This window comes from Artibeus jamaicensis, unplaced genomic scaffold (assembly GCF_021234435.1).
Source record: "Artibeus jamaicensis isolate MK-2021 breed Jamaican fruit bat unplaced genomic scaffold, CSHL_Jam_final contig_391, whole genome shotgun sequence".
Taxonomy (NCBI): Eukaryota; Metazoa; Chordata; class Mammalia; order Chiroptera; family Phyllostomidae; genus Artibeus; species Artibeus jamaicensis.
Window position 1 is genome coordinate 6,848,721 of NW_026521814.1, and position 17,777 is coordinate 6,866,497.

At 43.3% G+C, this 17,777-nt stretch overlaps 1 protein-coding gene across 4 annotated transcripts in view; it reads right to left on the reverse strand.

Annotated features, from left to right (window-relative positions):
• The window catches only part of STK39 (serine/threonine kinase 39), a 279,398-nt gene that overhangs the window by 212,328 nt on the left and 49,293 nt on the right, over positions 1-17,777 (reverse strand). For 3 of the 4 annotated variants that reach the window (XM_053665140.1, XM_037140707.2, XM_053665141.1), the window contains exon 2: positions 11,575-11,687. In XM_053665140.1, the coding sequence (XP_053521115.1) occupies positions 11,575-11,687 (113 nt within the window). Of the gene's footprint in view, positions 1-11,574; positions 11,688-14,102; positions 14,125-17,777 lie in introns of those variants that run through there. The other variant, XM_037140706.2, reaches the window with a different exon arrangement.

The window sequence follows — 17,777 nt, forward strand, 5'->3', positions numbered from 1 at the left end:
TGTGTGTGTGTGTGTGTGTGTGTGTGTTACACTGGGGGTTGAGGGGAGATGGAGGAAGAGAGGGAGAGAAACTCTGAATTAACCTAGGGAGAAATTCTTTGAGATGAACTATGGGTCTAACTTAACAAATTCTATCCCTTCAGAATTTGGGATCTTGAGGTACCAGCTGGATAATCGAAGGCCCTAAGGATTTAAAAGGAAAAAAAGGGCAAGTAGTACAGACACCACCCCTGCTAATACACCCCCACAGGAGATCAAAGAAGAGGCAGAGGGTCTGAGAGTGGATCTGCCTCAGTCTGAGCACTCATAACCTCACGTGGTTTGTCCATGCAACCTCGTTGTTCCTCTCTACCGCTTGGCTAGGGGGCCCGTATCCCCCATTCCTATACCACCCATTTTACTGCACAACCTTTCCATGTAGCAGAGCCGCTAAAACCTAAAGAATAACAGAACTTGCCTCAAAGGAAAACAGTAGCCCTGGCTGGTGAAGCTCAGTGGATTGAGCGTAGGCCTGCAAACCGAAGGTCACCAGTTCAATTCCCAGTCAGGGCACATGCCTGGGTTGTGGGCCAAGTGCCCGACAGGGGGCTCTTGAGAGGCAACCACACACTGATGTTTCTCTCCCTCTCTTTCTCCTTCCCTTCCCCTCCCTCTAAAAATAAATAAATAATTTTTTAAAGAAAGAAAAACACTAGTCCCTCTGCCTTGGGTGAAAAACATTTCCACAAATGGGGTAGAGAGAAATTTAAAGAAGGAAGAACTGGGTGCTCTATCTGCCTCTCCAACCCGTATTTTACTCCATATTTAAACCTGTGTAGTTGTCCTCTAGAGAGGTACAAAATTTCTATTTATATTTTTGTTATGGTCTGAATGTTGGTGTCCCCACCAAAATTCTGAAGTCACTGGCATGGGGAGGGGGAGCCCCTGGAGGGTGACTGGACCATCAGGGTAAAGCCCTCACAAATGAAATACCACAGAGCCCCCAGAGAGAACTCCTCTGCCCCCTGCCCCACGGGAGGAAGCAAGGAGAAGGCTGCGACCTGAAGGATGCCCCCAAGCCGGGCCGGCACCCAGACCTCAGGACTCCAGGCTCCAGAGCTGGGAGAAATAAATTTCTGTTGCTCATTAGCCACCCAGTCCATGGTGCTTTGGATACAGCAGCCCAAACTAATTAAGGCAATTTTATATGTGTTTATACTTTATATTTTGAAAAAATACAAATATTGCTTGGCTCAAATAGTCTTTCCACATAACTACTTTCTCCACTTGTCTTCGAGACAGTGATAGTGGTTGCTCTTTGAATGATTTGCCTGGTGAGAATCTATCAGCCAAACCGTCCGGCTTTTCCCAGTGCCCGAACTTCGCTCACAGGGGAGGCAAACCCACTATTCCCAAACACATTCATATCTGCCTGTCTCTAAAAGTGACGAAAGTATGGGCCACAGAATAAATAAACATGATTTTAAAAACCTTTTCAACCAATTCCTCCTGCAGAATGAATTAGTGCTAATATTCTATTCCCTAATCAGCACGCCACCTGCGGAAGAAGAGGGACTTAGAGCCCTGCTTCTCAAACTTGGTCATGCAGACGATCACCTGGGGACCTTGTGAAAACACAGGTTCCGATTTAGCAGGCCTGGGGTGGGGCCTCAGAGTCAGCATTTCTAATAGGCTTCGGGTTCAAGCAGCAGATTTGAGTGGCAAAGTGGCAGAGGGCAGGCAGAGAGGCGGGTGGGTGGTGGGAGAGAAGAGAGAGGGGAAGGTCTGAGCAGGAGAGCAGGCCTGGCGTCACTGCCCTGCTGAGTCTGACCTGAAAAAGGGCAAAAAGTGAAGGTGGTTTGAATTTCACAACTACGGGAAAGGGTAAAAAATTCAAAAAAAAAAAAAAGAAAACACGAGGTCAAAGCTGGTAGAGCTCAAAAGACTCTGAAATCCAGGCAATGCATTTGCCAAAACTATAGTCAAGGAATATGACACGGTGGCTCCCTTGGAAATCCCTAGTGAAATGAGACTCAGACATGTCACCAAGTGCCAAAGAAGCTATGGCACAGTATTTTACCTTCCCTGGGGTTTGGAGAGCTGGCTTTGCTCGTGCAGCCTCATCTGAAACGTGTCACAGATCAGATCTCACAACAGTGAGAAAACCAACCTAACATGGGGTGGCAAGTAGACGGCTCTTCCAGCTGCTAAAACAGAAGCGGCAGTCACAGCACCGCACCTCTGCTGGGAGCAACGTGGGCATGACACAGGCGTCTCACGTGGAATACACTAGGTTTGGTGGGGGACACACACACAAAAAAACATAGAATAGCCTACCCTAGAAATATGATGAGTTGGAAGGAAAAAAACTGCCAAAAAAACAAAAACTGGAAAAATGCCCCAAAAACTCTCTTTAAATATTCATAAGGGATTTTCTGATACAGCTATACAGTGTTTGTTTCCCATCCCCTTCCCAAAAATAATTTTTCTCCAATAAATACCGAGGACACACGGGGAATGTAACTGACAAGGATGTGACCCAGCAGGAGCCGTGTACGGAGGGCGACAGTCTAAGACACAGCGGCTTGGAAGCGAGGTTCTGCCGCTGACCAGCTTGATCACCGGGGCAAACTATGCGGCATCTCCGAGCCTCAGTTTCCTTTTCTGTTAAGGGAGCTTAACAACGCCATCTACATAGGCCTGTTCTGACATAAGTGAAATGGGATGTACAAAGCTCCTTACAGCATGCTGAGCACATAAAAGAAATGTTGAAAGTCAGTCTCTCAGTGTCTCAGTGCCTCTTAGCCTGTGAGCATCCCCATGCTCATCACTAATCTCAAGTGTCCCAAGTTCCGGACTGAACCTCCAAGGCACAGAGCCTCACCCTGACCCTGGCACTCACCTCTTCCTACAGAGAAGTCACAGAATGCGCTCCGTGTGCACCGCTGGCTCAAAAAGTATCTTATGTGCACAGGTCACTGGGTCATGAATTTTTAGCTTTATTCCTGAGCCCCCATGGACCCTGCCTGTGTTCTTCCTACTTATCTCACCTGTGTCATTTATACCACCTTGTCACACTTCATGTGTCCTGGTACACTGCCTCACGCCCTTCCAGAATAAGAAGTCTCAACCCACACTTGTGCAAAGGGCTCAGAACATACAGAAATAAGAGACAGTTTGAAGGTATAAGAATTAGAAAAAAGTTAAAGCCTAGGGTTTTTTTGTCCCTTAAAACCATAAGATCCACACTGAAAAAAAATGTTTAAATGAATTCTGAATTTGAAATATTAAACTATACTTAACCAAATTTAGCATATTTCACAACTTATGTAAATTCTTTTTTATCTGATATTGATGGCAAAATATCCTACTCAGCCTTAGTTAAGACATCAAACCTACGCTCCAACATAATGTGCAGTTAAATCTGAGGAGACGCTGTATCTAACTACATTCTAAAGCAGGGGTTCTAAACCTTGGCTGCACACCCACATCGCCTGGGGAGCTTTAAAAAGTACTAATGCCTGGATCCCAGCCCCAGGGATGCTGATGTAAATTGGTTTAGGATACAGCCTAGGAATAAAAATTTTCAGAAGCTCCCGGATGATTCCAATGCGCAGCCAAGGCGGAGAACCACTGCCGTCAAGCTGAGCACTGACATGCGTTGCCCTTCCAGGGAAGCAATGGGAGACACACCCGCCCGGGCACGTTTCCACTCCGCAACTTAATCCAAAAAGGAAAAAACAGATACGATCTACAAATACTATTAAATGAAATGGATATTTCCAGATATAAGAGACAACCCAATACATCTGTAAAATGTATTGAACACCATCTAAAACTGACTGTGCATTGAAAGAATGCCCGAAATGACAGGAGGGTAACCATGTTTCAAAAAAACCAACACTTTGCAGAAAGTTGTTCTCCAGCTTGTACTTCCATAACACCAGCAACATTATGAAGGATAAACTAATGAATAAACGAAATAATCCAATACTTTAAGAAGCAGAATTTTTTCAAAAAGAAAAAAAACATAAACTTCAATGATTTCAAATGTCAGCCAAGCAATGGAAGATTAACAAAGCTCTAATAAAAGCTGTGTATTTTTCTGCACTGTCAGTCACGAAAAATATTGTGATATTTTTTAATAATGAGAAATTTTATGCCACACATGCAGAAAACTCTTGCCTCTTTTACAATAACAGAAAGAACAGGGAAAAACTCAAGGAAGAGTAAGTCAAGTATTCCAACTTGTACCATTTACCAACAAATCAACTGGTGTCCCTTACCACTTAGTTTTGTTATTATTTTCATATAATTTGGTTTCTATGAATATCTAAGTACAGTCCAATCGAAGGCAGGATTAAAAATGGAGAAAGTCTACATATTTTGAAGATGAAGAAACATTTTAAGAAATTAGTAAAAGGGAAGCAAAAATTCTGCCATTAGCCTTGATTGATGCAGGTGGAAGTGTTTAAAGCTATAGAGAGCAGTTATAAAGAGCTAAAACAGCTTTGGATTTGGAGGTCTGGAAAATCCCCCAAGATTCCCAGGGAAGTCACGATGGATAAATATCTACTTGCTGACAGAACAGAACATACATCCCGGGACCTTAGTCATGATGTCACAAAATTGGGCACTCTGCAAAAACCGTCTGAAAACAAGCTAAAGAGTTTTGCTTAGAAATGTAGAAGCCACTGGTATAGTTATTTTCTAAAAAAAAACAGGGAGAGAGAAGAAAGGAAAGAATAAAGGAGTGATGTTGAAATACTACAGGAAAACTCAATAGGGTAGAGCCATTTTATTTTAGAGTCAGCTAAAAAAGTTCTTCGGCAGTCATGGGGAGGCCTTACAGGTTCGGAAAGCCTTGCAGTCGTTCATCGTGGAATTTGACTCAGACTCCACCATCAGCAACGACTGCGTGATCATTCAACTGTCCATGACTGGGAGTATGCAAAAAGTCAAGCGGAAGGCTTCATTGACAGAATGACGAAGCAACTTTCTTGGTAGCCCATTGATGCTGCCGGAAACCACCTTCAGCACTGCTGCTGCGTTTAGTCTCATTAGAGAAAGATGAGAAGTGGGGTAAAAGAAAAGCGTCTTTTCGCTGTGGTGTGTGCCCTGTCCCAGGCCTGGCCACAGTCTGCAGTCTGGGAGTCTGCCAGGCAGCAACCCTCCTGGGAAAGGGCAGAAACCCCAGCTAACACTCTCCAGTCGTCTTTCTGCGTATTTCCCAAGTCCGTCTCTTTCAGGAGCGCCTTACTTAATTGTGGAAACAGTCAAACCAACTAAGAAAGAAGATAATGTAGGAAAAAACAACCCAAACAACAGCATTTTTCCAGAAGTCTACAAAGACGGCAAAAGTGAGATACCAAAAAGAGGCAGAGAGAGAGAGAGAGTAGTAACTGAGCTTGTATTCAATCTGGGAAGGTTTTAGCCATTTTCTCCGACTCTGAAAATTGGGTCTCTTTGTCACTGAGCAAATGTAAGTCCAGAAACCTATGTCCTTGCAATGCTCATTTACATTTCTCTAATTTCTTACCAATGCATCTCTTCAAAATATCCCCAAACTTCCCATTTCTAATTCTGCTGTTGGGTGGAGTGTACCTGGTTAAATATAAACACCAAATCACATGAAAATAATCACAAAGCCAAGTGGCAAGGGACAGATGACGGCATGAAATTAATGACTGAGACCTGCAATGCTCAAAACAGTACCAAGTACAGTTAAGTTGGCCTGTGTTTTAATTCTGTATTCTTGGTATAAAATATTCTACAAGAAACAGCCAAATGCAATTTGTTACCACATGTAATGAAGAATGAGCTGGAATGTGATTAATTTACTAACTAGGAAGTTCTTCAGTTAATGAAGAATGGAAAAATACTGTCAATGATACAAAAAAGAAAATGCACATACATTATAGCTTCTAGCTTTTTAAGCTGACGTCCTTAAACTGGTATAATTTTTTTCCTACAATAAACAAGATATGCAAAAATATCAACATAATTACAGAAATTATGTAAAACAGCACCAAAAAATCAAAAAATATTTAGACCTCAATTTAAAGAAGTTTGAAAAAGGCCTTCTGACTAGAGGAACTGCTCAGAGGTCCCCATATATTTATTAAATTATAATATAATTATTTAAAATTAAATTATTTTAAAATGATGGAAAAAGTCTGTGTCAGTAATGATTAGGGAATAACTATTTTCTTATATTTAACTAATTAATATAAAGATGTAGTAAAAATAGCAAAAAAAAATTACCATTAGGCAAAGTAAATACATACAGCCTTCTTCTCCAAAATAACCTACAAATCATAGCTAACTCATTCCACAAAAGAGAAGGAAGGAAAGGAGAAAGGGAGGGACTGAGAAAAGGGACGGGAAAGTGAGGGAGGGTGAGTAGGTGGGAAGAGGAGATCAAGAGAAATGAGAAATAATAACATAACACCTCAGCAGAAAGCAAAATGAGGGCAGTGGCTTTGTTCAGAGGAAATAAAGTTCTTGGTGTACCTACTAACACTACTGATGAAATGAATGAAATATCTTTACAGAGATGAAACAGGAAGAGAAGGGAATATACCAGAACTATTCTAGTTCAGCTGAGAAACTCTGCCATTATGGACACAGGACAAGCAGATGGCAGGCTCTAAACTCAACTCTATGACTTCAGGGTGGATTTTTGTTGTTAGGCCACAACTTGACTCCTAAGTTATAAAGCATACTTTTCCAACAATTAATGTTTTTATTCAAGCAATTTTAAAGTGATTTTGTTAAACAATTAATTTCAAAACACACGGAGTCACAGAACTTTGATGATGAGTGTAAATTTTTACCATCAAGTACAACTCCTCACTGAATGAACAAGGACCCTAAAAGCCAGGGGTGAAATTGGTCTGCCCCAAGTCCATGATCACAGTGAAGAACATGGGCTCTCTGACCCGGGGAGCTCTTTTCCCTCTATCAGAAGTTTCTGCACTCATCACTTTCGTGTAGTTTTTCAAATTTGTTTTTATTGTATTTTTTCCATTACCATTTATCCCTCTTAGAACCTCCCCCCCTGCAATCACCACACTGTCATTCATGCCCATGAGTCATTTTTTCCTTTTTGCTTTTTTTAAATGAAATTTGCTCATATTTGCCACCCATCACAAACTAAAATATTTTAATGATCATTACATATTATTTCATAATCACTAGCCTCGACTTGCTTTCTTTCTTTCTTTTTAAGGAACAAGCACTCTGCACGGCCCCAGGGCCATGAGGCCTCCCACAGCTCACCTGCCCCCAAGAACTCAACCGTGAGTTTTGGTGGCATTGAGATATGAGAAAGAACGAGAAAATCCTACTCAGTTTTCTATGACTAGGTACCAAAGACAGATTAACATTATGAGAACTCAAGTCTAGAGAAAAAAAAAAAGAATAACAAGGTTAAAGTCTAAAAATCATAAATAAAGTCAAGTACAATAATGACCCAAAATATTAATCAATATCTGGGTAAAAATAAAGGAGAGTGCCCCAGAGTTTTTGGAGAAGTGGGTTTTAGGATAAATAAAAGGACTATTCACCTGTATGGGATTCATTGTCGCCTGGTGATAAAGATTGAATAGAGAGATGATTTCAGTGAGAGCAGATTAATTCCTGGCTCCTGTAATGGATCTGAAGGGAAGCCAAGTGTGCCCTGGAGTAGCAGCCCTAACCTCTGAGGCTGACCACAAACCAGAGAACCAAGCTCTTTCAAGAAACCTCAGGGCGGTGACAGTGGGTCTTACATTCCTGTTGGGAAGCAAGAACTGCTTCAGTGGAACACAGAGAGGAGACTCTATCAACAATGTCACACCATTTCTAGGCAAATGGAGGGTAATGCTGCAGAAAGATAGCCATAGCTAAAAAAAAGAAAGAAAAGAAAAAAATCCTCACTGACCCAATACAAAAATGAAATGACTCATACGACTCACTTACGAGTCAAAGGCTCCCCAAGGAACAGGAGCCTCTTTGTTTGCCTGTCACCTAGTTCAGTTACTACCATCTAGTAGGGTTTAATAATTAGGGATTTAACAAGTTCGGCTCAAAAACCATAAATATTATAGCGTTAAGGTGTTAAGCTCATTAGAGCCATTTGCACTACTGTAGGATTAACAAGTATGGGATTTACAACAAACAACAAACGTGGGATTAACAAATCTCAGAAATGATCTGAACATCTAGGCTGGGATGGTCAGGAACGCAGAACAGACCAGTGACACTCACTGCCCCAGCTCCTGGAAAACTAGCCTCCAAGGTCATCGCACCTCAAGAGACCAGGGTGTGGTTCAAGGCCAAAGCCCAAAACAGGTATGAAAATTTAAAAGAATGTACAGGAAAAATAATGAGTTTAGACAAACTAAATGTTATTCTTAGGATGCCAAGTAAAACATTTATCCTAAAGTGTTCTAACTGCCGTTGAAATAAAATGAACTTCTAGAGAGCATATATTTTTGTCCTCCCATACATACGGCCAAAACTCATCCTTTTTCTGGGCCTAAACACAATGTAGAGAGGGGTTAAATATTCATCAAATAAATTAATAAACGTATATCAGACCTAAAACCAAACTATCTTTGAGGAATATTATTGTACTCATTTCAGTAGTACGTATTTTATTTAAATGGCCAATTATTTAGCTCCAATGATCTCATCTAACATTATTCCTTTCATGTTAAGAGAAGCTGGCACTGTAATTATAATTTTGTTTCAGAAATCATGAAATCACTTGAATACTTCTTCAGCAAAACCTGGAACACATTCCACGACTACAGGAGGATCTAACAGCATCCACCCCATAAAGAAGCAGAGCTCAGGGCCAGTTGTCTGAAACTGCTCTGTACCATCGCACGGACTGCTGCATATAAATCCCATCTCACTATGGGAGCTGGGGCTCAAGGGGCCAAGGAAGCATCGAGAGTAGGGGTGGGAGGTGATATAGCTTCAGCAGGGGAGGCAGATGTTCCAACAGCCAGCAGACAGTTGACAACTGTGACTTCTATGACATAACACACACAAGATAAGGATTCCAGTGACTATTGTTTCTCGTGAAAACAATGGTTTCCAGTTCACACGCAGCTCAGAGTATGAAATGATACAGAGCACTGACCTGTACATAATGCATGCACACACACACGGAATTAAAGGATTATTAGGAGACCGGATGTCCAAACACTGCCAGAATGTGAACCCACAGAGATAATAAAAATGCGGGCAACAGCAGTACTAGAAACGGAAGGAATTACAGCCACTTTGCGCAACACAGTCTCATGTGCCAACAGCCCACAAACGCCTGGCAACGCTGGGCGACCTGTGCTGTAAAGTCCCTCTGTTTTGGTGTGAAAAGGGTCTTGTGGCAAAACGTCCTAAAGAACCATGGCCACCACCACCCATCTCTAGAAATATCAAGGTCAAAGTCTCAAGATGTAAAAAAAAAAGGTCAAAGCAATAAAACAATACAGCTTTTTAAATGAAAGTAGGTAGTTATACATATATTAATTTATTAACACAACATGGGCAATATGGGGGGAAAGAATGAGAGATATAAATTAACTGGTAGTAAACAAACTCATAAATCCTAAATTCTAAGATTAATGGAGGTAAGCACAAAACCATAAAAGCACCAGTCCTTACACTGGCAGCTCTGCCTAAATTACCTGTACCTTCAAATGACACTGATAGGCTTCCTGGTCCTGGGAAACAGAGGAAAGGGCTGGAATGATTGTCTCCCGGTGACCTCCACTTGGACCCTTAGAGTTACCATTCTTTATAGTCGACTGAGGATAAAAAGCCAGTTGAGGGAAAACATGGAGGCTCTGGGCAACTACAAGGTCTTAGCAGAGACCGAGGGCCACAGCACTGGCCCAGAAGGCTGGTTCCAGAGCGGTCAGACCCAACGCACATAAACCTTACACGTATTCTGTACGGGGTCCAGCTGATGGCAAAAGGCGGCTGGAGACCTCCCACGGAGCACCACAATCAAATACATGGGCAAGTTCCTCACTGATATTTCCAAACGCTGCGTAAGGTCAAAGATATACTCCACTTTTTTTTATACTAATGTATAAGTAGGATAACCACAGAATTGGAGGCTCCTAAAGGGATCTTAGAGATCTTCCGATTCAACCCTCTTTTTAAATAGGGCAAAGCTGTTAGGTATCTTGGCTACAGTCAAAAAATAAGTTAGGGGCAAAATCAGGACCTGACTCTCCCCAGTTTGTTCAACACTTTTTCCACTCAGGGAAAGTGACCTTGAAAACTAATCAGATGACAAAGGCACAATTTTATTGGTCATGGAATAAACAGTATCACAAGTACACAGTAATAGTTTCAGTAAGAGAAAAGTAAAAAGAGAGTAAAAGCCTTAAATGTATGCAAAATTTTTAAAATTAACATTAAATTATGGAAGCCCTTGCTTTCGTCTGAGCTTTAGCTGGCAATCTGTTGCTTCAGTCCCAGGGAAATCTAATGGCTTCCGTAGCCTAGTTCAAATTGTAGGGCCAAAGAGATCTGGAAAAGTACAGCCTATCCTTGTACTTAATTTATACTATAGTGTGCTGTAATTAAGCCTGAAATAAAAGCTATATTCTGGGTAAAGACAAAAAGCTCTTGTTAATAGCATTCCATTCCCAATGTAGAATGTAACAAAAGCCTTCTTCATTGGGAGCCAACCGTCATTATAGCTTGCAGCTTGTATGGGGCGATTGGACTAATATTTGTACTAGGATTAGTGCTGGGAGAACCAATCAGTTAACTCCTCCACTGCGGTCTTCTATTATCCTCATATAAATGGCCAAAAGGCAAAGAAGAAAATTGGCAGGCAGAACGACAACTATATTTATGAGATTAAACTCTCAAACCCTTCACAGTTTGCCGGGCAACTAATAACCATTTGCCAAGCTGTTCATTTAATAATGAGTCAGTTAAGCCAAAAGCAAATGTTCCTGCAACCAACCAATGCTACTGGAGTCACAGACTCACTAACAAGCTCCAATTATTTATGTGACGTACTTCGTTTACAACAAGAAGTACAAGTTGCTGCACACAAACACAACAAAGTCCTCTCTCGGCCCAACGCAAGCTACCCCGCAGTATTCCGAGTAACTGGAATTTGTATGTGACTGTGTGATTTACAAAAACTAAAATGACTCACAAATTGTTTAGGGAGCAATTCCTGTTTGTGTCGTGACTCTTGACCAGGGCCCACTGCCCCCCATCCAAACCTGCCCTCAGTGTCACATGACCTCAGATCAGCTGAGTGGGTTCCCTCGTCTCATCAGACACAGTGCCAACACGGAGACTGACCCCGCCCAGGAATCGTGAGGAGTGCGCAAAATGCCGTTCATCGAAGCAAAGTAAGCTGGACGATATACGGCACAAGCATAAGGCACAGTATTGTTAATGGGGGAGGAAAAAGTGGTGCCAGCTGCATTCCAAGAAGTTCATGCGTCAGAATAGGAGATCACACCCCCAAGTTGCCTTAGCTCTCTCCACTTCGCCCAGCCATTCCACACCACCCATACCGCAAGTTAAAAAAAGCACCCAGCAGGTATCTTCATCACTTCTACTTACTAATAGTTCATCCATACTGGTCTGGCATTTTTCCAAGTTGATCCGCTTTATGGCCACACGTTCCTGCCTGGGTTTGCACAGGGCAGCCTGAACCACAGCAGTAGCTCCACTGCCTGAAATGAAATAAAAACAACATCAGTTATCAAACAGCACACTTTCTGGTAACTGCTCATGACCCCATTCACAAATATCTACTTTTTAAAAAAGGTCTTCTCCTCAGGGCATTCAAAACATTATCACTTGACATCATTTTAAAGAATTTCTTTTGACATTTTTTTTTTTTGAGACAGAGAAGAGAAGGGAGGGATACAGAGAGGGAGAGAAACACTGATGTGAGAGAGAAACATCAATTGGTTGCCTTTTGTATGTGCCCCAACCAGGGACTAAACCCGCAGCCTAGGCATGTGCCCTGACCAGGAATTGAGCCCACAGCCTGGCAGGATGATGCCCAGCCAACTGAGCACTCAGGCCAGGACTCTTTTGACATCTCTTTAAAGAATGTCTTAAGTATAAAAATAATTATCTGAAAATAAAGAAAAAGTGGACTTTGCTACAGGATACAAAGACAGTATCTACGCTCCAGGGGCTCACAATCCAGGAAGGAGACCCCCATCCAAAGAGCCCACCTCAACATAGCGTGTTTGCCACTGCCCAGAGCACAGGCTGAGGAAGTACTGCGTCTGAGGAAAAAGGGACAAGGACAAGCGTCTAAGCATAGCTCTGCATGGAAGCCCTTACCATCCTCAGGTCCTGATATTTCTAACCTCAGTGCCTTTTAAAAAGCGCAGGCTCTTTTTCTACTTCAGCCAAAAACAAACCACCCCAGCCTGAGCTACTTCGAGGTTGCCATGAGGTACTGGGGCAACTTATCTGCTTGGAGCACCCTTTGAGGCTATCTCTTCCTAGCTTGCTCTACAATTATAAAACCAGGGATCAACCCGAGTATTCTCACGTGTAAAGCATGACTTTCAAGGATGCCAAGCAAAATGATGCAAATGTGTAATTACAAAAGCTCTCTTGGCATTCACATGAATTTCCTATTCCTAAGATTTAGTGATCGTTAGCTAATGCACTCAAACTCCTAGGAGACCAAGTCATGTCGTTATTCATATTTTATAAGAGCAAAATGTAGACATGTAATGATTTGTGGCAGAGCACAAAGAGCTCCTAATCGGATTTATATTCCATAGGGGCAAAAACGACCTCTAGGTTAAGGCATCTCAATTCTGCAAGGAATACCAAAAATCTCATTCTAATCACGTAAATCCTCTGCCACTGCAAGACTGTCAATGAGAAAAACAGCCTGTGCTCAGGACTGTGCAAAAAGGGACCAGGTGTGACCACATACCTTTCTCCTTAAGGTGTTTTTTAGACCCTACTTCCCAAATGAGTCATGAAATATCTTCAAAGGGGAGAAGGAGCATCTTTTGGCAATAAGAAAGAGAGATCAGTAATGACAGAAAGGCAGGACCTCTCTAGTGCAGACCAAGGCTTTACCAGCCCAAGGAAGTGCCCCAGTGGCTGTCTTTAGAGTTACAGTTCTGCCCTTTCTCCTGCCCTGTGGTCTCATCATCAGCTCTGGCCTGGTGACTCAAGCAGATCACCTTAATACTCCAAAGTCAGGTCTCCAACTTCAAGACCCCGTTCCAGGAAGTCCAACCTGGGTTCACCAGGAAAGAAAATCCACACACACTGACCTCCACTGGACAGTGGGCACTTTGCTCATATAATTCTCCTTACCAGCCTTACACTTTTTATTAGCCTCATTGTATATGTGAGAAGACTGGGACTTGGAAAAGTCACCAACACAGCTGGTAAGTGCCTGAGCTGGGATCTGAGGCAGGTCTGCCGGACCCCAAGCTCCAGATTTGCTCCTACCTCACTCAAGCTAGAGCACACTCTTCCCTCCCTCACTCGTAGCCTTGCTAAGAAAATATTTTCTTCTGTTCTATGTCATTGAAGAAAAGAGAAGCAGCCCAGAGGGAAGGGGTGGGTGAACCTCCCTCTTTCTGGAGCTCAGCGCCAGAGGGACAGAGTGCTACCGTCAGAGGCTGCTGAAAAGGGCCTCCCTGTCCCTAACCTCAGTGCTTGCTCCATCCGCTGCTACTCCAAGTGCACCAGACTGGCCTCACTGCCCTGCAGATCACAGCATGCTGGGCTCAGCCCAGAACCCTCCACACACCAGAGCCCAACACCATAAAGGGCCCTGCTGACAGCAAAGTGCATTTCCCAGTCCAGACCCCCAGAGCACCCGGAGCAGGAGGTCATCGCAGAAGCAGCAGCACCAAAAGGGGGAAGTAGCTAGTTAGCTCTGGGTCTGGTGTTCAGCAGAGAAGTCAACAAACATCTCTAACCAGCTGCTAATGGGAAGCCATTCTCAACCCTACCGGTGGTCAGTCTCCCTCCAGTCCTACCCCTCCAACCTCGATCCTCATTCCAGAACATTCTCTAGTCAGGGAACTGAAAAACAAGAAAAAGAAAACAAATTCCCAGAAAGGAGGAAACAAATGCGTGTAATGAGGGGTTACCTCTCATAGTCAAGTCCTTGGCTACAAAAGCCTCCTGACTTCCACAGACACGTGCAAGAATACGGACACAAATAAGAATTCCACGAAGCAGGAGGGAGTGGTGGGCAGAACTTTCGTCAGAGCTTCACAGCGGGAGACGTGTCGCTGCTTTACAACTACCGCTGCCTGAAGAACTACAGAACAACAGCAGCGTCCCCGCTCCAGAAAGAATAAATATGCAACTTCCTGACCTGAGATCACTGTCAGAGGGTGACTGGGTTTAACCATTCATTGGACAGTTTGGGAGATCCTGCTTTGAATCCAAAGACTCCCTTCAACTACAAGAGAGATCAGGGACAGTATCAGAGGTGCGGGGAGCCTTAAAGGCCATCAAGTCCAACCGTCACTTCATGAAGGAGGCCAGCAAGGGAAGAGACCTCTCACCCCACGCCCACTTGGCCAGCACCTTCATCTGGACTGCCCCGCCTCCAAACGGTGAGAAACAAACTTCTGTTGTTTACAGCACCCATTCTTTGGCATTTTGTTATGGCAACCCAAGAGGACTAATCCCAAAGACTCTCACTGCCTATTCAAAGGCACTGTCCCATAATCACCTGTGGTAAATCATGCCATACAAATGAGATGATCTCAAAAACCTCCTCATGAAGTGTCCAGCAATAGGAGGAAAGAGTCGACTGGCGGGCCTCTGGTAGGCTGCCGCAGTTTTCAAGTCTTAGATCAGCAAGACCCTGGAAAAGCAGGTTAGACAGGGACTCCGCTCAACCCTAGTGAGGATTCCCTCTGTACCATTGGCCTAGTTTCTCTCTAAACCTCAGATCCCTGAACGGGCCTAATGAAATCTCCTCGTAAGGCCTGATAACATAACGGGCGGCGTCACAGCCCTGAAAACATCCACTTGATAAATGCTCGGCTGTCTCTCTGGGACTCAGTTCTGCATCTGTAACGTGAAAGGGGCAGACTCTCTCTGTAGTTTACATGGCACCCAAGGGGGAAGAGAGAGGGCAGGGTAGTTCCAGGTTATGACCAAGTTTTATGTCGCTTACGAAAAATACTCGCCTGGTTTGGGGTGGGGGGGGCGGCTAAAGGTGAAATGATGTCCAAGGTCTGACACAACACGATAAATCTAAATATCTAAAATGTAAAAGAATAAGCCATGACTTAATACTCTATAGTTAAACTTCTCACTGAAAATGTACTTTACTAACCTAAAAAGTGATTTTTTAAAAAATCTTTGTCCACCCAGAATATAAAAGTTCATATCCTAGGCCGGCCGTGTATTCACTGCTGATCCTTGCGTGACTTTCTTCACTTCTCCCTGCCTCCGTTTCTTCATTTATAAGATGGGAGAAGAGCACTGAGCTCACAGGGTGGCTGTGACGATCGAAAGAAAGCCCCGGGAACTGTGTCTGGCACATGGGAAGCACTAATTCAATCTTAGCTGGTGTTACTCCTCAGGGAAACTCCTCCAGGCCAACTGCTGGCTCCCGCCAACCTGTCATTTCAATGCTACATATTTTGTGATGCTGACGTACCACAAGTTATTCAGCCCACCTGTCGATGAGTATTCTCTTTATATCCAGCACTGCATAAGAAATATATGGCAATAAACATCTGGTACCTTTAAAATATGAATTAGTCTACAAATACTTCTGCATGTTAAAGTTAGGCCATAAAGTTAGTCAACTGTCCAGCAGCCCATAAATGTTGAGATTTAAAAAATAAACCAGCAAAAGGTATTACATTAGCCTCTGGCATGAATGGTGGCCAGTGGGAGAAAGTTCTGTCCTTAATTCCCACTAAAACAAGGAGCTCCGGGACAGAAGTTTAGTAAGCATTTGCCCATGTTCTTAACACATGAAAGGAGTCCTTAATGATATGCTTACCTGTCCTTTCTTAGTAATACGACTTTCTCAGTAATATAGGCTTTCTTTGGAGATGCTATCTGGGGGCGTAAACATAACCAATAGCTTTGGACCCAGCTGATGACTTCTTCCAGCTCTCTCTTTAGCCAACTTACTCTCTGTGCTCTGTTCATCTCATGTGTCCAACCTCCAAGCCCCTGGGCAATCAGGTCACAAGCAGGCCAGAGCTGGCCAGAGAATGAATGGATGCACGTGAGTGGCAGTGGCCACTCTGCTTCCTCCCACTGTCCCTGTGCGAGATGGCTGACCTAGAACGGCAAGATTCTGATTTTTGCAGGAAAGCTAAAAAAAGTCAGAACTTTGTGTGAGATCTCCAAATATCAGAATGCTAGCGATTAATTTTTTAAATACTGAAATATTGTGATTCACATAAAAGCTTCCTATAGGGCGTGACCTACCTCCCTGCCTTACTACTATTTGGCTTCAAAGGTGTACCTTTCCTTACTAGATGGTCCAAGTTTTAAATTATTGATTAGATTACACATATGAAGTTGCCATTCTTCTAGATAAAAAATGATCACATTTCCTATGGCTCAAGGTAACAGAGAAATGTACTCAGGACATGGGCCCAAACTGATTCACCATGTGTCGCCGCCCCACCTCATGCTACCATTTCACACAAAGAAAAAAGTATCAGAGCCATTCCTCTGACACTCAGTGCATTGTTAGTGGAAGGAACCTGCACACAGTAAGCTCTCAAGTCAAACACAAAGAACCGAAACAGTGAGGCAGGTGTTACGTGCAACGCACACAGATTCCTTTACAGAACAGACGCCACTGCCCGGGTAGAGGACGCACAGACCTCGCGCACACACACCGGGCTGAACACAGGAAGGCCCCGCTTCTCCAGGCAGCTACAAACAGGTGACCCTCCTGAGTGACCTGGTTTGTGTCACAGCCAAGCTGGCCGAGTTACGTCCTTCTGCTTCCGTCAAAAGAACCAGAGTAGAGCTGCCCTCTGAGGTTGTTGGAGTAGATTTAGAGCTTACCAAAAATAAATGAATAAGTAAAGACCAGGATGAGGGGGAGAAACAGCCACTCAGTGAATGTGCTTACACTTTGCCACTGACCTTACTGGGGAAAGTGTGGCTTGTTCCTGCCTGCAGAGGTCACAGACCTCACCAGAGAAAACCAGCGCTCACGTAACTCAGCCAGAACCATCTGATGGCACAGAGAAACAGCGAGTATCCTGGGGATCCAGTCAGCGAAGAGACAGAGGGGAACTGGTGTGTGCAACTGAACTGGAATCAATGAAACGTCAATAAACTCATTTTGGACCTCAAGCAATGTCTAAACCAAAGAAAAATGTTTTAAACCATTTTTAAAAACCCCATACTATACTTACTGAAACCAGAAGGGGATGGAGTGGAATTATCTAACATAAACAGAATCACTAAGTGACAAGGAGGTGCAGAGAAATCCGAAGCACCAGTTTAGAGGGGAATGGTTTGTATGTGATAAGGACCTGTTAAATAACAAACCCTAACTTTTATCTAATTCAATGGGATTAATATTGGGGTTTACGTCTAGTCATGTGTTGTCTTAATGATATACATGAGCTGAAAAATGATTCTGTGAGTATATTTAATTGCCAGTTTTTAAAAAAAACAAACAGTCTGAAGAGCACTCAGAGGCCAGAACCTCAAAGGCGAAGCTGTGTTTTAGGATTCTAACCCTAACGCTGAGACGGACCGACAGAAAACGTGAGCAAACGTATAGCTGCTGTCAGTGATTGTGCATTTTGTAAGAAAAA